At 41.1% G+C, this 25,201-nt stretch overlaps 1 protein-coding gene across 1 annotated transcript in view; it reads right to left on the bottom strand.

The window, feature by feature from the left end:
- LOC139749848 (solute carrier family 4 member 11-like) overlaps positions 1 to 25,201 on the bottom strand; it is an 898,465-nt gene that overhangs the window by 37,423 nt on the left and 835,841 nt on the right. The window contains exons 10-14 of the mRNA XM_071664173.1: positions 24,119 to 24,325; positions 21,484 to 21,763; positions 19,518 to 19,624; positions 16,705 to 16,873; positions 12,043 to 12,216 (exon numbers count right to left, since the gene is read on the bottom strand). Coding sequence (XP_071520274.1) covers positions 12,043 to 12,216; positions 16,705 to 16,873; positions 19,518 to 19,624; positions 21,484 to 21,763; positions 24,119 to 24,325 — 937 coding nt within the window. The remainder of the gene's footprint in view (positions 1 to 12,042; positions 12,217 to 16,704; positions 16,874 to 19,517; positions 19,625 to 21,483; positions 21,764 to 24,118; positions 24,326 to 25,201) is intronic.

The raw sequence follows: 25,201 nt of genomic DNA, 5'->3' as shown, positions 1-25,201 counted from the left end.
CATGCTTTTAAGAGTGACTTTATAATATATAAATATTAGACTTGGTGGAGTGAATTCAAGAGGGCTTATGACTGATGATGTATGTGGTAAAATCTATTTCACAACATTATAGATTTTCCAACATAAATCCTGTAATATTTTATTCTTGAATTTTTAGCTTAAGAATTAGCCGCAAAAGCCTGGAATATATATAAGAAAAAAAAATTGCTTTTAAAAACATGACTGCAAGATCTGAGATGAAGTAGCATTATTATATTAAGTTTCAGAAAGTGATGCTTTAGGTACCTGGCAGTGAACTCTGTAGCAGATGGAACCATGGGAGCTGAAGTGAATCATAACGTGGAAGAGAGGGGGGCTAAGTTTTTCAAGTGTAATGAGAAGTATCTGAAAGGAGAGGTCTGTATCCTTTAGGGCAGAGAAAGGTATGTTTGGAGGATCAGCACTCCCAACAGTGTTTTACAGATGTTAGTCTTGGGCCTTGAGAGTAAAAGAAAGGAAGGAGGCAGACATGTCAGGAGAGAAATGTCTAAGAATATGTGGAATGAGATGGGTTGATCACGTACGGAGTGACACCGTGGTAGTGAATACAGTCTGATTGAGAGAGCTGACAGGATGTGCTGAAATGGTTTGGTCATACGGAAAGGATGAGTGATGAAAGAGGATGAGAGGCATGCATGGGACAAAATGAACTGTATTCATGTGTATGGAGACAACATGCTACCACTGGGTTGAGGTAAACTATGGAATGATATATGGGACTTAGCTGTGGATGGTGGGATCTGATTTCAGTATATGACAGGTAGGGAATACTGAGTTTGTTGTTTGTTAGCCCCTGAAGCTACCTCAGTAAGGCAATGGAAGCAATCTGGTAAATATGAGTCACAGGGTGGGGGAGGGGGTGAAAGTTGTGGGAGCAATGAAGAATGTGTGGAAGGAGAGAACATTATCTCTGAGAGCAAAAATGGGGATGTTTGAGGGAATAGTAGTTCCAACAAAGTTATATGGTTTCAAGGCATGGGCTATAGATAGGGTTGTACGGAGGAGGGTGGATGTGTACATATTCATACTTGCCTTCATCCATTCCTGGCACCACCCCACCCCACAGGAAACAGCATTGCCACCCCCAGCGTCAGCAAGGTAGCACCACTCAGTCTCTAGCTGTCATGTGTAATACACTGAAACCACAGCTCCCTATCCACATCCAGGCCCCACAGACCTTTCCATGGTTTACCACAGATGTTTCACATGCCGTGGCTCAGTTCATTGACAGCACGTTGACACATTGTTCCAATTCATTCTGTTACTTGCACAACTCTTACCCTCCTGTATGCTCAGGTCCTGATTCTTCAAAATCTTTTTCATTCCAATCTTCCACCTCCAATTTGGTCTCCCGCTTCTCCTTGCTCCCTCCACCTCTGACACATATATCTCTCTGCCAACCTTTCCTCATTCATTCTCTCAATATGTCCAAACCATAACCATTTCAACACACCCTCTTCTGCTCTCAAACACACTCTTTTTATTACCACACATCTCTCTTACCATTTCATTATTCACTCAATCAAAACACCTCACACAACACATTGTCCTCAAAACCTTTATTTCCAACACATCCACCTTCCGCCACAACCATACAATATTGTTGGAACTACTAGTCCTTCAAACATGCCCATTTTTGCTCTCCAAGATAACATTCTTTTTTTCCACACATTCTTCATTGCCCCCAGAACTTTCACCCCCTCCTCCACCCTATGACTCACTTCCACTTCCATTGTTCCATTTGCTGCTAAGTCCACTCCCAGATATCTAAAACACTTCACGTCCTCCAATTTTTCCATATTCAAATTCACATCCTAACTAACTTGTCTCACTCGAATCAGCCACCAGTGTTGTATCATTGGCAAACAACAACTGACTCTTTTTAGGCCCTCTCACCCCCAACAAACTGCACACTTGCCCCTCTCCAAAACTCTTGCATTTGTCAGTCTTCCTGGCACTAACTCGCTTGTGCTGTTATTATTCATCATACTTAATTGCCGTTTCCCAGGTCAGAGGTAGCGCTGGGCAACAGACAAAAAAACGGGCCATCTACTCATATACGTATATATAAATGCCCATACATGTGCATATACATAACATACACATACATATATACACGTCCATATTCGTACTTGCTTGCCTTCTATTTCCAGTGCCACCCCGCCCCACAGGAAACATTATCACTATCCTGTTTCAGTAAGGTGGTGCCAGGAAAACAGACAAAAAAGGCTACATCCATCCAGTCTCCAGATGTTATGTGCAAAGCACCGAAACCCCAGGCCCCCATCCACATCCAGGCCCCACGTGTGTGTGTGTGTGTGTGTGTGTGTGTGTGTTTGTTTCATTGAATATGAATGCTAATTCAGCATTTACCAATTTCTTGCAGATGTTCTCAACTTGTCTGACAATTCTCTTATACTGTTCAGGTAGATTACCAAAAGGCTGGCCAAAGTTCATGGCAAGGATAGAACGAAGCTCAAGCAGAAACCAGTGGAGTAATTCTTCTCAGATACACAGTAACACAATGTTTCGTGACTTATGTCACATTCTTACACATGAGAATGTCTTGGGATATTCTAAATTAGTATGTAGTGTTGTACTGATGGGTGATGTCCAAAGTGTAAGTGCGAGTGCAACTTGTTTTCGTTTGGGGAGTTTGGTTTCTGACAGGTGCATGCCTGGTAGGTTGAAGTTTATGACCAAGTTGGAAGGTTGGCTGCTTAGTGCTTGCTGGGTTATTTCAGTGTGTATGTGTTTTGTCAATGTTATTTGTTGGTGGTTGGGGGGGATCTGAAGTGTAAGGCAGAGGTAAGCTTTTCATTTCTACTTGGGAGTCGGTTGTTAGTTATAGAGTTGTTACAGTGGGAGTGGTCTAGTGCAACTGCATAGAAAGGAATGCTGAACATGATGAAATGGGGATGTATTGGGAGGATCTTTGCATTATCTTGATGCTGTTTGGGATTGCTAGGCAGCCAGTTATTGTTCTGAGTGCATTATTTTGTGATTCAAACCTCTGTTATATATGCTTTTGAGAGTGGGGAAGACCAAGCAGGCGAGGAACAGTTTCAAGTGATGCAGGTGAATTTCTTTCATGCTTATTTGCCATTTCCCGCATTAAAGAAATAATGCCAGAATCAGACAAAGATGAGATCTCATTCACTCGTATCCATTCTCTAGTTGTAATGCAAATACACTGAAACCAGAGCTTCCTATCCACAATCAGACCCCACAGACTTTTCCGTGTTTTCTCCAGGAAGCTGTATATGCTCTGTGCAATGACAGCACATCATTCCAATTCACTCTATCCTGTGCACAACTTTCTCTCTCCTGCATGTTTATGCAGTGAATGATCAAACTGTTTCACTCCATCCTTCCATCTCCAATATGGTCACCCCTACTCCTTGTCCTATCCACTTCTGGCACATACACCCTCTTTGTAAACCTCTCCTCACTCATTCTCTCCATATCCAAACCATTTCAGCACACCTTCTTCAGGTCTTTCAACCATATTCTTATTACCACACCTATCTCTTCCTCTATCACTACATACTAAATCAACCCCCCCACACACTATGTGCTGTCCTCAAACATTTCAGTTCCAACACATTCACCATCCCCCATACATTTTCATATACAGCCCATGCTTTGCATCCACACAACATTGTTGGAACTACTATACTGTCAGACATACTCATTTTCATCCTCCCAAATAGTGACCTCTTTCCACACATTCCTCAGTGCTCTCAAAACCTTGCCCATCCTAGACTACCCTCTTGTATAGTTCCATTCACAGCCAAGTCCAATCTCAGGTACCTAAATCACATCACTTCCTCTAAGTTGTTTTCACCATTCAAATCACATCTAACTCACCTACTTCTCAGCACTGCTAAATCTATTAACCTTCTCCTAAACTCTGCAATTTCTGTTTAGATTTTCAAAATACATTTAATAAAGTTACTAGCAAAATCAAGCCACATGGTGTTGATGGGGGTTGTACTACAGTGGATAGGAAATTGGATGAATGGCAATAAACAAAAAGATGTGATTAATGGTCAAACCTCAGAATGATTAGATGTAACAAGTGGTGTACTACCAGGATCTGTCTTGGGAGTGGTTCTCTTTCTTATTGGCAATACTGATAATGGGCTACATTATATTTATATCAAAATTTGCGGATGATACTAAGCTGGGAAATAAATCTAGAGTAAACTTGAACACTTGAACACACACACACACTTATACTTAATCACCGTGTCCCATGTTAGCAAGGTAGCGCAAGGAAACAGATGAAAGAATGGCCCAACCCACCCACATACACATGGATATACATAAATGCCCACAAACGCACATATACATACATATACATTTCAACGTATGCATACATATACATTTCAACGTAGGCATACATATAAATACACAGACATATACATATATACACATGTACATATTCATACTTGCTGCCTTCATCCATTCCTGTCGCCACCCCGCCACACATGAAATAGCATCCTCCTCCTCCCCCCGTGAGGTAGTGCCAGGAAAAGACATAAAAGGCCACATTCGTTCACGCTCAGTTCTCTAGCTGTCATGTGTAATGCACCAAAACCACGGCTCCCTTTCCACATCCAGGCCCCACAAAACTTTCCATGGTTTACCCCAGACGCTTCACATGCCCTGGTCCAATCCACTGACAGCTCGTCCACCCCGGTATACCACATCGTTCCAATTCGCTCTATTCCTTGCACACCTTTCACCCTCCTGTATGTTCAGGCCCTGATATCTCAAAATCTTTTTCACTCCATCCGTCCACCTCCAATTTGGTCTCTCGCTTCTCCTCATTCCCTTTACCTCTGACACGCATATCCTCTTTGTCAATCTTTCCTCACTCATTCTCTCCATGTGACCAAACTATTTCAACACACCCTCTTCTGCTCTCTCCACCACACTCTTTTTATTACCACACATCTCTCGTACCCTTTTATTACTTAATCAAACCACCTAACACCACATATTGTCCTAAAACATTTCATTTTCAACAAATCCACCCTCCTCCACACAACTCTATCTATAGCCCATGCCTCACAACCATAACATTTTTGGAACCACTATTCCTTCAAACATGCCCGTTTACACATACACATTCCTTACATCCTTGGTAAAATCTTTTCACTGCTTCTAGCAAAGCAACTTACCTCCCACACCATATACTCTTAATACCTCCCATAAAGCATCTCTATCAATCTTATCATATGCCTTCTCCAGACCCATAAATGCTACATACAAATCCATCTGTTTTCTAAGTATTTCTCACATACATTCTTCAAAGCAAACACCTGATCCACACATCCTCTACCACTTCTGAAGCCACACTGCTCTTCTCAATCTGATGCTCTGTACATGCCTTTACCCTCTCAATCAATACCCTCCCATATAATTTCCCTGGAATATCAAAAAACTTATACCTCTGTAATTTGAACATTCATCTTTATCCCCTTTGCCTTTGTACAATGGCACTATGCATCCATTCCTCTAATCCTCAGGCACTTCACCATGAACCATACATACATTGAATATCCTTACCAACCAATCAACAACACAGTCACCCCCCTTTTTTAATAAATTCCACTACAATACCATCCAAACCCGCCACCTTGCCGGCTTTCATCTTCCGCAAAGCTTTCACTACCTCTTCTCTGTTTTTCAAACCATTCTCCCTGACTCTCTCACTTTGCACACCACCTTGACCAAAACACCCTTCATCTGCTACTCTCTCATCCATCACATTCAACAATCCTTCAAAATACTCACTCCAGCTCCTTCTCACTTCACCACTACTTGTTATTATATAAAAAAATGCAGCTGTAATGTAAATAATGTGCAAAGAACCCTGGGAAGGACAATAGTAATGTCGCTTGGGGAGGACAGACGCTTCACGCAGCCCTTATAGAGCTGTCGTCCACTGCTGTCTGACTCCAGGTGATTGTAAGGTGGAATTAAGTGATACTTATTGTATAAGGTGCTCTTCATGAAGATGCTGCTGTCTAATTGTCATAGAAAATGTGCTGGAATAAATATTGGTACTCAATGGTGGCTCGTTATCATCCGGGGTTTGCACCAACTGGTAACCCCTAGCCCCCCTTACATTTATGGTGGAGATGCAGGGCATATAACGGCATAAGGCACTACCAACCCAGCTTAGATATGCGCCTAAAATCATCTGGAGTTGGAAGCTAGTGGACGAGAGCAAAGGAGGACGCACTGCAGCATTGGTGGTCAGAAGGCATTGCTGAACTCGGCAGTGGACAAGAGCAAAAAAGGATGCATAGCTGTCTTAGCAGTCATAAGACACGGTTGAACTCTGCAGAATCTAGGACAGAGATGGGCATCACGCTATGTGCCCCAGGACCAGGGGCTTACGTGGGAATACCCAATCTGACCCCAGACCAGGGGCCTACGCGGGAATACCCCATCTGCCCCGGGACCAGGAGCCTACATGGGGAAACTTACGGAGGAGGACTTCTTACCACACTCTTGGTGGGTTCATTCCATTTTGTTCATATCAGTGATGGAGTGTGGATCAGAAGGGAATGCTACATCTCTGGAATCGCATGAGGTGGCCATAGTATCCGAAAGAGGAGCCACAGGATCCGGGGACTGAAAGAGGTAGTCCCACAGGGGCATTTCCATGCTACACTGACTCACAACCTACGTTAGGCATGTTCTCTGGTACTGAACGTGATTCGAGTGACTTGAATGCGGAGACCTGGATCAGGGTCGCCAAGTATACGTTTAGAGACGTTGGGCTACATAGGTCAAATGGCTGTATCTTATGTATGTAGGTTCCTTGAAGGGCCAGCCAAGCCTAGGGTCATGCGAAGGGAAGGGGGCTATGTTCAGAGGCCTATGGAAACATAGGGAGAACTCACAATTAGAGGAGCAAGTCTTGGCTGGACGGTGAAACATGCCAAGGAGAGGGGAGGTCAGACAGCTGGTCCTAACTCTGTTTCTATGCAAGGAAGCCATGAAAGCTATGCATGAGAAGATGGGACATCAAGGGACGGGGCGAACCACACAACTGTTAAAGTACCGGTGCTATTGGCCAGGCATGGACAAGGATGTGACCGAGCAATGCTGAAAGTGCCCTAGATGTATTGTGGCCAAAGCTGTGGTGCCAACAGTTCGGACACCAATGGCTTCACTAAAGATGGACTGACCTTTCCAGATGCTTACCCTGAATTTCACACTCTGGAAGCTTCCAGTGACGGGCACGAAAACATTCTAGTCATGACAGACGTCCTCTCTAAGTAAACCTGGGCTTTTGCAACACATGAAAAAAGGGCCACAACAGTGGCAAAGATCCTAGTGGAAGAGATATTCTATAAGTATGATGCACCACAGAGGCTTCACTTGGATCAGGGCCCACAATTCCAGAGTGCACTCACTAAAGAACTGGCTCGGCTTTGGGGAATCAAGATGTCCCAAACTCCTCCACATCACCCCACAGGGAATGGTCAGTGTGAGTGGTTTCACCAAACCTTGCATCAATTATTGTGAACACTGGAGACTAACATTCCTTCACCCCCTGATGCTCTTACTAATCCTATGCCCCTCCCTTTTATCTCTTTTTCAGACTGTCTGAAAAGAGCTTCTGTCTTTGTATATAAGCAAGGCTTATGGTCATGATGGCCTCCATCCCCTTGTACATGAGTTTGCCTCTGAACTTACACCAGCACTTGCTTATGTTGTTTCTGTTTAAAAAACAAAACTTTTCCTTCTCCGTGGAAGCATGCATTGATACATCCCATCCCTAGGAAAGGTGACCATTCTGACCCCTCAAACTATCGTCCTACTGCTTTGACATCTACCATTTCCAGTCTTTAAAATCCTTCCTCAACTCTCATATCCTTAGACACCTGGAAAATTGCAATCTTCTCTCAGATCACCAGCATGGTTTCCATAAGGCAAAATCCACTGGTGACATTCTTTCCAATCTTACTAATGCCTGGTCATCATCACTGAGAGATTTTGGGGTGTCATGTATAGTTGCCCTAACATATCCAAAGCTTTTGACAAGGAGTGACATCGGGGTCTCATCTCTAAACTTTTGGCTTTCCTTCCTCATTTTGCTCCTTCATATCTAGCCACCTCTCCAGTTGATCTATTTTTGTGGTTGTTGATGGATCAGCCTTCCCTTTTTCTCCATTAACAGCAGTGTTCCTCAAAATTCAGGCCTGTCCCCTACACTTTTTTCCTTTTTTCAACGATTTCCTCTCCTCCACAAATAATCCAATGCACCCATATGCTGATGACTCCAACACTGCATTCATCCACATCCTTCAAATCTGCCCCTTCTTCTCTCACTCGATCTGCATCTCGTCTTGAGAAAGCTTCATCAATACTCATACTAAAAGATCATCTGATGTTGATTAGCAATATTAATAAAATCATTCATCCAGTACTATGTTGTTAATGATAAACCGCATAATAAGAAACGATAATATGCTGGCCAGCAATGAATCTAATTTAGTCATCACTACCTGGAGGCCTAGCTGAAGCAACTGAAAATATATTATTAGTAATCAAAAAATTCTCAGCTAATATTAGCTATAAATTATCTTTCAGCTTTTTTTCATTGTCTAAGCAATAAATAGGTTGAATATGGATTTTTGTTCTACTGTTTTCTACATAAAACTGTAAGTTCTCTTTGCTAATATATATTCTACATCCCAGAAAGAAGAGTAATGTGGAAGATGAGGGAATGATTGGTGTACATGGGGTGATCAGTGCTGTAAATGGAAATGGTGAAGAGCTTGTAGATTTGCATGCTGAAAAAGAACTGGTGATTGGGAATACCTGCTTTAAAAAGAGATATATACATAAATATACGTATGTAAGTAGGAGAGATGGCCAGAGAGTGTTATTGGATTACGTGTTAATTGATAGGCGTGTGAAAGAGGGACTTTTTGGATGTTAATGTGCTGAGAGGTGCAACTAGAGGGATGTCTGATCAATATCTTGTGCAGGCAAAGGTGAAGATTTGTAGAGGTTTTCAGAAAAGAAGAGAGAATGTTGGGGTAAAGAGAGTGGTGAGAGTAAGTGAGCTTGGGAAGGAGACTGGTGTGAGGAAGTACCAGGAGAGACTGAGTGCAGAATGGAAAAAGGCAAGAGCAAAGGACGTAAGGGGAGTGGGGGAGGAATGGATGTATTTAGGGAAGCAGTGATAGCTTGCGCAAAAGATGCTTGTGGCATGAGAAGCATGGGAGGTGGGCAGATTAGAAAGGGTAGTGAGTGATGGGATGAAGAAGTAAGATTATTAGTGAAAGAGAAAAGAGAGGCATTTGGATGATTTTTGCAGGGAATCAATGCAAATGATTGGGAGATGTATAAAAGAAAGAGGCAGGAGGTCAGAGAAAGGTGCATTAGGTGAAAAAGGGGGCAAATGAGAGCTAGGGTGAGAGTGTATCATTAATTTTTAGGGAGAATAAAAAGATGTTTTGGAAGAAGGTAAATAAAGTGCATAAGACAAGAGAACAAATTGGAACATTGGTGAAGGGGACTAATGGGGAGGTAATAGCAAGTAGTGGTGATGTGAGAAGGAGTTGGAGTGAGTATTACGAAGGTTTGTTGAATGCGTTAGATGATAGAGAGGCAGATATAGGGTGTTTTGGTCGAGGTGGTATGTAAAGTGAGAGGGTTAGGGAGAATGATTTGGTAAACATAAAAGAGGCAGTGAAAGTTATGCGGAAGATGAAAGCTGGCAAGGCGGCGGGTTTGGATGGTATTGCAGTAGAATTTATTAAAAAAGGGGGTGACTGTGTTGCTGACTGGTTGGTAAGGATATTTGATGTAAGCATGGCTCATGGTGAAGTGCATGAGGATTGGCGGAATGCATGCATAGTGCCACTGTACAAAGGCAAAGGGGATAAAGGTGAGTGTTCAAATTACAAAGGTATAAGTTTGTTGAGTATTCCTGGGAAATAATATGGGAGGGTATTGATTGAGAGGGTGAAGGCATCTACAGAGCATCAGACTGGGGGAGAGCAGTGTGGCTTCAGAAGTGGTAGAGGATGTATGGATCAGGTGTTTGCTTTGAAGAATGTTTGTGAGAAATACTTAGAAAAACAAATGGATTTGTATGTAGCATTTATGGATCATGAGAAGGCATATGATAGAGTTGATAGAGATGCTCTGTGGAAGGTATTAAGAATATATGGTGTGGGAGGCAAGTTGCTAGAAGCAGTGAAAAGTTTTTATTTAAGATGTAAGGTACGTGTACGAGTAGGAAGAGAGGAAAGTGATTGGTTCTCAGTGAATGTCGTTTTGCAGCAGGGGTGTGTGATGTCTCCATGGTTGTTTAATTTGTTTATGGATGGGGTTGCTAGGGAGGGGAATGCAAGAATTTTGGAGAGAGGGGCAAGTATGCAGTCTGTTGTGGATGAGAGGGCTTGGGAAGGGAGTAAGTTGTTCGCTGATGATACAGCACTGGTGGTTGATTCGTGTGAGAAACTGCAGAAGCTGGTGACTGAGTTTGGTAAAGTGTGTGAAAGAAGAAAAAGAGTAAATGTGAATAAGGGCAAGGTTATTTAGGAACAGTAGGGTTGAGGGACAAGTCAACTGGGAGTTAAGTTTGAATGGAGAAAAACTGGAGGAAGTGAAGTGTTTTAGATATCTGGGAGTGGTTTTGGCAGCAGATGGAACCATGGAAGCAGAAGTGAGTCACAGGGTAGGGGAGGGGGTGAAAGTTCTGGGAGCGTTGAAAAGTGCGTGGAAGGCAAGAACATGATCTCAGAGAGCAAGAATGGGTTTGTCTGAAGGAATAGTGTTTCCAACAATGTTATCCGGTTGTGAGGCTTGGGCTATAGATAGGATTGTGCAGAGGAGGGTGGGTGTGTTGGAAATGAAATGTTTGAGGACAATATGTGGTGTGAGGTGGTTTGATTAAGTAATGAAAGGGTAAGAGAGATGTGTGGTAATAAAAAGAATGTGGCTGAGAGAGCAGAAGAGGGTGTTCTGAAATGGTTTAGTCACATGGAGAGAATGAGTGAGGAAAGTTTGACAAAGAGGATACGTGTGTCAGAGGTGGAGGGAACGAGGAGAAGTGGAAGACCAAATTGGAGGTGGAAGGAAGGGGTGAAAAAGATTTTGAGTGATCGGGGCCTGAACATGCAGGAGGGTGAAAGGCGTGCAAGGAATAGAGTGAATTCAATTGGAACGATGTGATATACCTGGGTCGACGTGCTGTCAATGGATTGAACCAGGGCATGTGAAGCGTCTGGGGTAAACCATGGAAAGTTTTGTGGGGCCTGGATGTGGAAAGGGAGCTGTGGTTTCGGTGCATTATACACGGCAGCTAGAGACTGAATGTGAACGAATGTGGCCTTTGTTGTCTTTCCCTAATGCTACCTCGCGCGTGTGCGGGGGTAGTGGATTGTCATTTAATGTGTGGCGGGGTGGCGACGAGAAGGAATAAAGGCAGCAAGTATAAATTGTGTATATATGTATGTCTGTGTATGTATATATATGTATACGTTGAAATGTATAGGTATGTATATGTGCGTGTGTGGACGTGTATGTATATACATGTGTATGTGGGTGGGTTGGGCCATTCTTCGTCTGTTTCCTTGCGCTATCTTGCTAACGCAAGCGACAAAGTATAATAAAATAAGAATAATAATATCCTACATTTGTACTTCCTCTTCAGCACTGAAAAGTAAAGTTAATCAGAGCATAATAAATCAACATAAGTAACGTGAACAGATGCCTGGAAAAGATGTGAATGATTATTTGCCTGTTGAATATAGCCACATGATGACCAACACTAGTGGGACTGTTGCATGGGAGTCAGTGCATAATTTAGCTAGAATTTTTATCGGTGCATTGGTAACTTGTCTGATGAAGCCTGATCATATACTGTGAGGGAGAGTTCTCCAAAACTCCTATACTGTGAGGGAGAGTTCTCCAAAACTCCTATCATCCAAAACAAATTAAGGAAAATGATTGTCTTACATTTCATATACATGTCCCTGTTCAACCCGCTCCTCGACATCAGCAAGGGAGCGGACGTGTAGTGGTGAATGTGGTAGACAAGCATGCATCCAAGGTAGCCCATAGATGGAGAGGAACCCGTTCATAAGAGCCACCACTAGGAGATCCAGATGGTAGGCTGGACCCTTCTTCAGCCTGGAGGGAAATGCATTAAATGTTTATATAATGGACAAAAAATGCGGTAAATGGAAATGTGTCACAGTTCAGGATTCTATGGCCATAACTGATCTTGATAAGATGAGCAAAACAGAAGATAATCAAATATAAAGATTACATGAATTTCTATGGGCATGGTACTGGGATTAAAATGTGAACATACGGACCAAACAGATGTGTATCTAGGTGGCTTGGTGCGACTGTAGGCAATAGTAATGATGGCTCATAGACTTACAATCACCCATTCTTTTTCAGCACATAACAAACTGTTCACCAATCCTTTTCACTTCACTGCATACCCCCACATCACCTAACTATACCCACACCCACTACTAATACTCGACCTCTTTGAAACAAAACTGCCAGCACACTTACTCAGCTGCTCCCATCTCTCGCAACCTGCCTTAATTTTCATCCCAAATCAGTCTGGAGTTCACTTGACTATGTACACATATGAATAACTCATAATGACTATGTTGGATGAGATGGTACGTAAACATGTCATTCACTCACCACCATGCATGAGGGATACGGGGTAAACCATAATTATATTCTTGTTGCTTATTCTTTCTGATGAGGTATGATAAAAACATTCAGTTAGAGGAAAAACACAGATTTAGTTTCTCACACGTGAGGAAGGAGCGAGTGTTAATTTCAGTGGACCTGCGTGACTAAAGGGCCGAGAGTTTTAAAGCTTCCTGGACAAACAAACAAATGTTCCCCTCGATAGTCTCTTGTGATCGCCTCAAGTTCCCTCTAGAAAATCAAGTCTACACAAGGGAAGGCGTGTTAGATTTCCACGGATAAACCAAAATAAGAGTAATTCCAAATTAAAAATCCTCTCATTTATTTTTTGGTCAGAAACCTGGAATTTGGATTTAACCTAATCCAAGACATGTTATGATAAATCAGAAGGCCCTCGTGTGTGTGTATCTCATGCTGTTCTCCCACAACCAAAGGCTATCATCAAGAGTTGTCATGATGATGAGACGCTGGGGGTGTTAGTTAGGTCACCAGAATTTACAAAATTACAAAACAATCTTTGACTGTTGACCATCTCCACTGGGGCGGCAGCTGCAAGACAAATGATCTCATCAAAATGTGAGATCGGAGAAGTCGGTCCAGTGAGATTTAGAGCATAACCCACGGACAGTGGTTAGTGTAGCGTAATCCTGTACTTTTACTAACATTGTCCCCATCATGAAAAAACGTGAAGGAATCTGAATAAAGAGCTTACGTAACCTCAGCAGAAATAACGTCCAAGGAAAGACTGGAAGAGTTTCCAGACTGACTGATCTTGCCTATCAGAAGGGAGACGTATATCATGGAAATCATCTATGAAATATTCTCCATATCTCAAACAGGAAAAGTATTAAAGAAAGGCTTCGAAGTCGAGCCCCTCACCCAAGACAGGTGGTTTAGTAAAACCTGAGGTATGAGTCAAGTACCATTTCAGATCCGGTAATTTGGCACGAATGTTGACGCTTCCACCATGGGACTAAAAGGGACTAAACCCTAGAAGCTAATAAGTTTGAGAACTTTCCCCAGATATACTGGAAGAAAGAAATTTGTCACTAACATGTCTAGTGCACAGTTAAGGCATCTACTGCTACTTCCCCTTGTTTGAACATCGGAGAAACATATGTTGCCAGGGATATCGATCTTGGTGGGGCATATCTGCCCCAAAAGCTGTCAACTCTAAGACCATATACACAATGACAGTGGATGTGGCCTTAAAGTTATCGTTAACACCTAAACAAAGTGTTCAAGTGGTAGGTGTATGTGGCTTGGCGTTGAAGGCCTTATTTACAGTGGCAGTTGATAAGCCTGACGACCAAAAACTAAACAAGTGAACAATTTCCTTACACGTGGGAATCATCTGGGGAAACAAACTTTTGTGCATTGTTTGGGAGATATTTTTTGAGAGCTTCGATAAAGGAAGGGATCTGTTGATTAGCAAGAGACTGCCACAGTATTGCCCATGAAAAACAAGACTCCCGCAAACTGGATAAGACATTCTGGGAGATAAAGACTGGTAGAATCCACGGTTCCTTTATGATGATACGAACAGACTTTTGCTAGACTTGCGTGACCTAAGGAGAGGAACCATCCATAAATCGAAACGTCCATTCAAACTATTAAGGAGACAGGGGCATCTGTAGTAAAGAGGCGTTTGGAGATCCCTCACATCTTCCCCCCCAAGATTCGGTAATCAAGACATTCTTTGGGTTAAACTCTCTATAGATCTCTGTCCTTGAATGTCGTCAATCTTCACATGAAGACGTATATCGAAGGCGGCAGGAATTCTCGTATGGCTTGCTATATTCGCAGGGTTATTCTGAGCCCTCCTGACATTTTTGGCATTTGTATGGCCTCTTAAGTGTCGGTCTGGTCACAATGTGTGCTTCTTTCAGAGACTACCACTCTTTGGAACAAATTCTAATGTGTAAATATATGCAAATAAACGTAAATGTATGTAAACTCCTTTCCCAAAGTCACATTTTTGGCTCGGTCTCGTTATGGCAGTGCAATGAGCTGCATAACAGTGCAGCTTTAAAAGGTATTATACCGGTAGTCGGGACACCTTGGGACTGGGACTGGACCGTTAGAAAACGTCCTAGTCTAAAGCATCGTTCCCTGGGAGACAGGGGACCCGACTGAGTGCACCAATCTGTCACAAGTAAATTCTGATGAGGAATCTAACAAAATGTTTCCTAGTCATTGATAAACCTGCCTCTCGAAAAGTATTCCAGACATATAACCCATGTCTCCCACATTCTTACTTCATTTCTAAGATTATACTGTACTAGAAAATCAACGAGGCAGTTTAGAGCTGTTGCAGTGGAGCTTGATTATTTTCGTAGAATAGACACTGTCTTTAAATGCCTATAGGACTATACACAACCCAGAGTGCATCACCCTGTACCGCTAAAATTAGTTTCTTTGATAAAGGCCAAAATCTTTATTCTGGGGTAAACAGGATGTTCCAGGGAGCTTCCTTCAAAGTTTAAATCCAAACATATATATATATATATATATATATATATATATATATATATATAGCCGTAAGGGCTAATAGGCGCTCCGTATACATGTCATCTTGAAATTATCCTTAAGTATTTAACAACACCAAACCAAGAATCATCCTTTTTTCAGATCGGAAAGAGGTGTCGATACCTTATTGTTTTACTGGTTCTTTGCTTCATATTTCCTGAGTTCAATTATTCTTATGTACAAGATATAGGATACGAATTTGTTTTAATCATTTGTACATACTTGAACTTACATCTTTGGACCATACATATCTTAATCTCTTTTTCTGACTGAAAACGTACGGACAAATAAACTATTACAAGGTGAATATTAATCCTGTTTTTCTTTAAATACACTCTATGAAACGTGATACTGATGATGAGATCAAGACAAATGAATATTTATGTACTTCCCCCCAGGGGTAATACTGTTGGCATAACTTGTGAATTGTATTTTACAGATATCATGTCAGCTGCTTCCAAGAAAGATGAAAAAAAATCTTTTGAAGACACTTGTGACAAGAAATAAACTGTCGACGTAGAAATCCAAACAAGATCAGTTTGAGTATTTATCGCAGGCCAATTATACCATTTCTGGTCACTGAGAACAATCTTATTGAGGACCAAACCCTGTTACGTTGAAGAACAATGTTGTGTATCTGTTAAAGTGTACTATGGGAGATTATGTGCTCATAATAGCTCCAATGGTCCCCAACAACGACGCAGTTCAGAAGAGAGACGTCCGATTTGCGAGATATTCGGGTACAACACCAACAATCTAAATTTAACTAGGGACCAAATGATAAATATAAGAATTCTATCAGGATCCGAGAATAGAGGGGAAAACTTCAAACACTAGTCAGTTTATATTAAGAATATGCACCCCTTAACTGAGTTAATACTTGGGGGTAACCTGTCTTTATATATGGACCATTAATTACACCAAGAAACGATAGTATTACCGTGCGGAATAATCTAAAAAGTCAAGAGGAAGACCTGGCATCGGTAATGAGTTCTCCCGTCCTACTTTGATCTGACAGATGGCAAGGTGTCGACCTCAGCGCCCCAGTGACGTCACCGTGGTTGATGCGTCTTATCAACATAACTCTGTACTTGATATTGTCAGAATTGTAGCCTTACATGTTGTTTTACTGATAACAGATGAAGTAATCCGAATCGTTGTGTTACACTGACCTGTACTGGATTGTACTTTGTGTTACGTTCGTGACCAAGGATGGAGAACATAGATTTGGTATTCAGTTATCCCAAGGAAGGAAGGAGGATAATAAGAAGGCTGAAACAAAAAAAAAAAGATACACTACAGATATGGTCTTATTCAGTAAAGTTTGAAAAATAACTGCTCCTTCAGTTTACGAAACGTGTAACATGTATAATCTCCTCCTGCTAGTTAAACCAACCATTACTGATAACTCACTTATTACATGGATTGTTGACCATGGCAGAGCCGATGTTTTGGTCCATGAAGAAGAGCATGGATAACGAAAATCCCAAACCCATAGTGGCGAAGACTGCCGGGACCGGCAGCGTCTCAAGTGGCGGCAGTTTGAACATGTCGTAGCTGTCGTCGTACCGGAAGTGTTCCACTGCCAGATGCAAAAACATTTCCATTACTATCATCTTAGTAATTAACATGTGACCAAAAAATAATGGACGTTATTAACTAATGTTTGTGAATTTTGAGTATGTGCAGTAGAAACTAAGTTACATTACTAGAAAAAATGCAAGAACTTGAACAGTAATATTAATTTGTCTAAAACTATGAAAACAAAGAAAATGAATAATTTTTTTCAAGCATACTCAAACTAAAAGAAATAAAATTTTCATAAACATAGAACAGGGATATGTGATAACGAAAAATACTGATACTAAAACGAAAAGTAAAATTCTAATCAAACCGATGCTGCTGCTGTACGGGCACAACATACACGGTGGTGGGGAGACACTGTATTGCCACTTATGATACCCTCACACTTAATCCATTAACACGCCAAACTGCTTATGCGGACATGGTATGACCAATATATCAAATGATAAATCTATCAACGTTGCACTTGGGATGTTGTGTAAATGTTTAACAATCTTGTTTTCAAACATTATATATATATATGTATATATATATATATATATATATATATATATATATATATATATATATATATATATATATATATATATATATATATATTTTTTTTTTTTTTTTTTTTTTTTCATACGATTCGCCATTTCCCGCACTTGCGAGGTAGCGCTAAGAACAGAGGACTGGGCCTTAGAGGGAAAATCCTCACCTGGCCCCCTTCTCTGTTCCTTCTTTTGGAAAATTAAAAAAAAATATATATATATATATATATCACAGACAGTTTGACGTGCATGATATAAAGAATATAAGTGTGGGCAAGTGATAGTTGGGCCTGAGCAGCAGCAATAACAGTGGTGTGAGTGTGGAAGACGGACGTGGATACAGCTGTAATAACTCTCCCAGAGAGGTACCAGCTAGGGAGGGCTTGAACACTTACTCTCATTTTTAACTGAAATGGACAAAACAAGAAACAAATAATAAATACAGCGAAATATTAATCATGTTAGGGGAAAACAGAGAACATGTGTACAGTCGTACAACCCTTGGGTATCAAGGCCTGGCTGGTGTTTTGGACAGGCACGTCCAGCACCAGGCCATCATACATAAGGTTCGTATCATCCTGCTGAAAATACGTGCCGTGCTTAAGGGGGTTGGTGAAGCAAGCAACAATGGATGTATATTCTATCTGCCTCTGCGGGAACAATGTAGACACTATGGTTGTGGGTGAATCAGACTACAAAATAAACTTAACAGTACATGGATGTTTGGCATATGCCGTGCTAGTTGTACCATACACTGGAAGTTGTACCATACACACAGGATATAATATAACATAAAATCATCATTCACACCCTGACCACCACAGTGCCTTACATTTTCAACATCTCGGCACTACTTCTAAGCAATGTTGCTAGTGTTGACAAAAACAAATATGTAAAGGTTAAGGCAAAAAGTGGATTTAAACAAAAAAAATGCAATTATTTACATTAATTTGGTAAACAAAGAACGTGGACAGCGAATAACATAGGCAGTTAACACACTGATTAAAACTCAATACTGGCAAATAATATATATAGACAACGGAAAAGCATTAGTGAACACAAGATACTTATCACTCATAACATTTGTCTCAATCTTATTGTGGTAAAGGCCACCGAGTTAAATAATGTTCCACTGACACTTCTGGGGTTGGAAAAAGAGGTCTGAGTATGGATGGGAAAAGGAACTTAATGTGCTCTTGAGCAACGTACACCGTCCGTTGCAATGCCATGCACTGAAGAAATATTCATTGATCAGAAAAGACCTTTTTATAAATTGAGAGAAACACTGGGACAGGTGTCTGGAAACTAGCAAGTTTAACATTATATATCTATATTTATCGAATCTTACTATATTTACTGTTTGAGATTATCTCAAATTTATATTCTAGACATTACTTCCCGTGAGATTATCTCAAATTTATATTACAAACATTATGTACTGTCAGATCATCTCAAATATATATTTCAAACATTATTCACTCTAAGATTATCTCAAATTTATATTCGACATTATTTACTGAGATTATCTCAAATCTATATTCTAGACATTATTTACTGTGAGATTATCTCAAATTTATATTCTAGACGTTATTTACCGTGATTATCTCAAATTTATATCCCAGTTATATAACATTAGCAATGAATCCATGAACAACAGTGTAGGAATAAGACATGCCGTTCCATCTCGACATGTGACTTAGCCACATGTAGAGACAATTTGCTCACGCAGGATCCAACATGGATTCATAGTTGGATCCAACATGGATTCATTGTCATTCAACTCCGTTAAAATGACCCTGTGATACGACGACGTGACCTTTGACCTCCGTCGTAAGCTTCAGGTCAAAAGCCGGATCATCATAGCAAGAGGGTGGTCGTGGTGGTACTGTAGTGCTCAGGCGGGTTAACAGTTCTTGTGATAAGCACACTCCTAAGCAACACAGTTACCTCCGAGGGTAACTGTCATCCCCCCATCCGGGAGTAACCAGTAACCGTCATCCCCCCGGGGTAACTGTCATCCCACGGGGTAACCGTTATCCCCCCCCCGGGGTTTAAGCGGTCAACAGAACACTTAGGCTGTCTTCAGGCTACTATAAGTTAGGTACTCACGCTTGACGTCGCGGAAGACATATGACCCAATAAAGGATAAGACAATAACTGCAACAGGCAATGCATAGTCAGCTAGGGCTTCGCGCTTGTTGGCGTTCAGGTACGGTCTGTGGGGGGGGAAAAAAAGACAGGAAGGTCACAGGTAAGATGATGGCAAGTGTCATAGGTCCTATGCCAGACAATGCATGAGACATGGGAGACTGAAATGATGGCAAGTGTCACTGGTCGGACAGCGCATGACCAGGGAGACTGAAATTGAAACATTGAATAATTAGTAACGTAAGACTAAAGAAAGGAATGAAGACCATATTCTAAAAGACAGAATTTCTCACTGAAACACAGTAGTAACGATGACATCACGAATCGTGTGTGTGTGTGTGTGTGTGTGTGTAACCGCAGTGCTAACGGGCCTTAAACACTAAATATTTCTTTACAGACCGTAACACAGAGAGATGATAACCATGGTCATCTGTTATAAACATAGCCATGTATAATAATCTTGGTTATGTTATAATCATAGTCATGTTATAATCACAGCCATGTAGAATAATCATAGTCGTGTGTTATAAAGCCATGTATAATAATCAGTCATGTGTTATAATCATAGTCATGTGTTATAACCACAGCCATGTATAATAATCATAGCCATCTGTTATAAGCATAGCCATGTATAATAATCATAGCCATCTGCTGTAAGCATAGCTATCTATCACAATCATAGCTACCCATCATAATCATAGCCATCTGCTATAATCATAACCATCTCTCCATTGATGGTTGTGTAATACCACCTCTTGACACAGTGAACGTACTTGTACTACTGTAAAATCCACTCTTTCCCGAAACCTCACATAACGGAAATATATAAGTCTGCCTTTAAGAAACTTGAAGTCCTATTCAGATGTCGATTCATATGCTAAGAGAACATGTGTAGGTGAAGAGAGGTCCAAACGCATTTGTCTTAGAAGTCAAAACAACAACTGAAGATCATAAAACTAAACAGAAAAGACGTGAAGGATCTAGTTTTGTAATTTTACGGGGAAACTGATAAATAAGAAAAAACACCATACTTTTCTACAGTATTAAAGGTGAATGATAGATGAAAATAAAATCACAATAAAATCTTATGATGATCAGGAGTTAAGTAACCTGACCCTTCCATAGCCTATCTCCTGCTTGACACTCCAACAGTGAGTCTTCTCCTGACACCCCAACATACCAGTCACTCCTGACACTCCAGTTCGTAGACTGTGAAGGTAGATGAGGCAGGCTGATGGTGGATAACCCGTAAACTGTGCAGTTACTCTTGTACTCAAAAAATCAAGCTGAATATTTCCAAAACAGGAAGTTAGAAAAATCTGTAAAATACCCGATTAGTGGATAAAAGTTGACAAGTGAAAACTTCATGTTGGCGTTAGTAAGAATGTCTGACCTGGGAACAAACTGAAAGGCAAAGAAAAATGATGAATGGAAGAATTTAAAAGATCAAGGAAGAAAACATGACTGAAGTAGGAGGCCGAATGGGGTGTCCATCTGGCGCGTTAACCTGCACAATGTGTTGTTTATGTTAGTCTTCAACTCCATATTTTCGGACGTAACGTTACTGTACGTTCTATGGTCGCTACATGTCTCTCTACCTGTATCAGTTTATGAATGAAAGAATCTAGATTTTCCGTAGATGTTTTATATATATATATATATATATATATATATATATATATATATATATATATATATATATATATATATATATACACACATATATCATGAGAGCTATGAAGACCAATGATAAAAAAATACAATCTATACTAATAAAGCAGTACGCGCGCGTGGAGCATAATGTATGCAAAATATACACAATTATGAATGAAATTATGTACAGAATGGTAAAACCATAGCGCCTATGTTATAGATCACTTAAGCTTGTCACCACGTACGGACACAACATCGATCCAACGTAACTTACGTCTTGTTAAAGTTGTAGAGCATGACCCCCAGCCAGAGTGTACCGAACATGAGCAGGAGGTACAGGATAGAGTTCTCCCTCTTGCAGGAGTCGTCCACAATGGTTAAGGTTGCGTTGGGGTCTCCACCTTGACTGCTGGATATGGTCAAATAGGGATCTGAATGGTTGCCTAACACGGTGTAAGAAGAGGGATTTCCGGTTGAATAGCTGGTGTAGTTGGTGTAGTTGGTGAAGTTGGCTGCGGTTTGACACGCTATGCTATAGTAGTTGGCCTCAAAATCTACCGAAAGGATGAAAAAAAAAAAAAAGATGAGGTAAGACAATCTTAAGTAAAAAAGTCATGCAGCAGCTGAAACACTTACATTTAGACGGTGTTGTCAGGCACTCAATCTCACTCGGTATTTCTTCACACAAGTCTCTTTTCCAAGCTCATCTACTCTCTTCTCACCGGTGTTGTTTCCTCTATTTCGAAAAGCTCTACAAATCTTCACCCTCGCCTCCACAAGACAATGATCATACATCCCACCACCTGCCCCTCTCAACACACATACATTCAAAAGTCTCTCTTTTACACGCCTATCAATCAATATGTAATCCAATTACTTCTGCTGTCCATCTCTGTTACTCACATACGCATACTTGTGCATACCTCTCCCTTTATAACAGGTATCCCCAGTCACCAGTCCCTTTTCAGCGCACAACTCCACAAGCTCTTCACCATTTCCATTCATTACACTGAATACCCTAAGCAATCCAATTATACCCTCAACTGCCACTTACTTTCGCATTCAAATCACCCATCACTAACACCCGATTTCTTTCAAAACTGCTGACACAATCATCTGCCCCTAAAACACTTGCCCCCTCATGATCTTTTTCCTTATGGCCAGGTGCACAAGCACCAATAATCACCCATCTCTCTCCATCCAATTTCAGTTTTTACCCACATCAATCTAGAATTTACTTCCTTACACTCAATCAAACACTACCACAACTCCTGCTCCAGAAGCCGTGCTACTCTTTCCTTAGCTCTTGTCCTCTCATCAACCCCTACCCTCACTCCTGAGACATTACTAAACAAGAAACATCCAGGTTTCTTTCCTCAAACATACTACCTATTTCTCCTTTCTCCTCATTTTCGTTACATTCACGCACACATTTAGACACTCTGTCTAGCTCCTTCTTATATCCTTGAGGGGGTGTTACTCCAGCCCCTACCCTGCCCCCTTTAAACGCCTTCTACGATACACAAGGAATACGGAGATAGAATTCTTTCTCCCTTACCCCCTATATATATATATATATATATATATATATATATATATATATATATATATATATATATATATATTAAAACATTCGTAATTTCCTGCGTTAGCGTGGTAGCGCCAAAACCAGGAGAAAATGGCCGTATCTGCTCACATCCATTCTCTAGCTGTCACATGTAATGCGTAGAGAGCACAGCCTCCTATCCAAAACCAAAACCCACAAATCTTTGCGTGGTTTCCCCGGCTGCTTCATATGCCTTGGTTCAGTACGCTGTCAGCAAGTCGCCCACTGTGTACCACATAGCTTCAGTTCACTCTATCCCATGCGCGCCTTTCAACCTCCTTCATATTCAAAACCAGAGCACTTAAAAACTCATTTACTTAATTCCTTCGTCTCCAATTCGATCTTCCCTTTCTCCTTGTCCCTTCTACTACTGACACATATACCCCGCTGTCAAACTCTCCTCTATTATTCTCTCCCTATGTCTAAACCATTTCAACTCATCCTCTTCAGCTCCCTCAACAATACTTTTGTTACCACGCCTCCATATTCTCTCATTGCATGATCGAACAACCCTCCTTACACTATTGTCCTCAAACATTTAATTTCCAACACATTCACCCTCTTCCGTATATTCTCTCTAATAACTAATGCCTCGCATCTATACATCACTGTCGAGATTACTTTACCTTCAAAAATATTACATTTCCCCTCCAGGTAGTGATCTCTCTACACATTCCTCAATGCTCCCAGAAACTTTGCCTCATCTACTCTATAAAAAACACTCCATATCATCAAGTTTTCTCCAATCTCTCTTTGCCCTGTTAAGCCTGCTTTTTATTCACATTTACTTTCAACTTTCTCCTTTCATATATTCACCCGAACTCAGACACCAACTTGTGTGCAGTTTCTCACTCGAATCTGCTGCCACCAGCGCCGTGTCATCAGCAAACAACTGACTCACCTCCCAGGTCACCCTACACTAAAAGACTGCACACACACACACACACACACACACACATATATATATATATATATATATATATATATATATATATATATATATATATATATATATATTTTCCCTGGGGATAGGGGAGAAAGAATACTTCCCACGTATTCCCTGCGTGTCGTAGAAGGCGACTAAAAGGGAAGGGAGCGGGGGGCTGGAAATCCTCCCCTCTCGTTTTTTTTTTTTTTTTTTTTAATTTTCCAAAAGAAGGAACAGAGAAGAGGGCCAGGTGAGGATATTCCCTCAAAGGCCCAGTCCTCTGTTCTTAACGCTACCTCGCTATCGCGGGAAATGGCGAATAGTATGAAAAAAAAATATATATATATATATATGAGAACAACGCTGGAGACTTACTCTTTCCGACAGCAGTGAAGGCATCATTGCAGAAGGCGATGGAGATGAAGAGGGCAAATATCTCCTCGGTGGAGCGTGTGGACCAGCGCATCAGACGCGAGACGTCGAACAGCGAGTACATCACCAGGAAGAAGCTGTTCCACAACCCCACTGCGCAGTACATCGCATAGAAGTTGAGTTTGAAGTCTTCACATATGTAGAATATAACTGGGGACAAAGAGAGAATGGTAGCGTTGACGTACATACCGAGACACACATGTAGGTCAGAAAGTTCGTTACACAATAGCATCCACTGAGACTAACTGCAATGTGGATCACACTGCTAAATGTTAAGGTCCTTCTCTGTGATGTCTTTACCTATGGGTTCTGATTTATAGCCTAAGACAAAGTCATCGAAGTTGGCAGAAAACGAGAGTATGATCGTTTAATCGGAGCCTTTGAGGTGTCTCGTGTATGCAGAGTTTATAAGAGAAATCCAGGAAAGATGGCAACACACGATCACCTCTATAAAACCCAAGTTTATATCTCATATTTTCTGTTGTTAGGTTCAGTTACTTTATCGATACCTTCAAATTTCACTTCCCTTCTCCCAGGGCCCCCAGAGGCCCGGTCCCCACGATTTTACGCCGTTATCCCCGTCCCCTTTGTGGGCCGGGGACCTGAAAGCTGCGTTCAGGTTTCTACGTCAGCTGGACGATACTGGCAGGGAACACTTCTTTAAGAGATGGAGCGCTGTTAAGAACCAGTGGCCATGACAAGAAGCTGGGGAAATCAGTAGTCAAGAGAGGATATCGTGAAGTACTAGTTTAGTCTAATGAAAGTGGACAGCTGGAATAAACTAATCAAGGAGACTGTTAGTTTACAATGGTTTAAGAGGCTATTTGATGGCATCCAAGATCCAGATGATGAATCACGAATGAAGAATTCTCTCCTCGTACTACACACACACACACACACACACACACACACACAAGGCATCTAATTCATTCATTCTAGGCAATTGAGAGTGCTATAAAGGCACTGTAAACCAAAGCAGGAGAAACAGATTAAACATTAACTAGAATTGAGTAGGCTTTACAATCT

This window comes from Panulirus ornatus, chromosome 8, assembly GCF_036320965.1.
Source record: "Panulirus ornatus isolate Po-2019 chromosome 8, ASM3632096v1, whole genome shotgun sequence".
NCBI lineage: Eukaryota > Metazoa > Arthropoda > Malacostraca > Decapoda > Palinuridae > Panulirus > Panulirus ornatus.
This window is presented reverse-complemented; position numbering and strand designations above follow the sequence as displayed.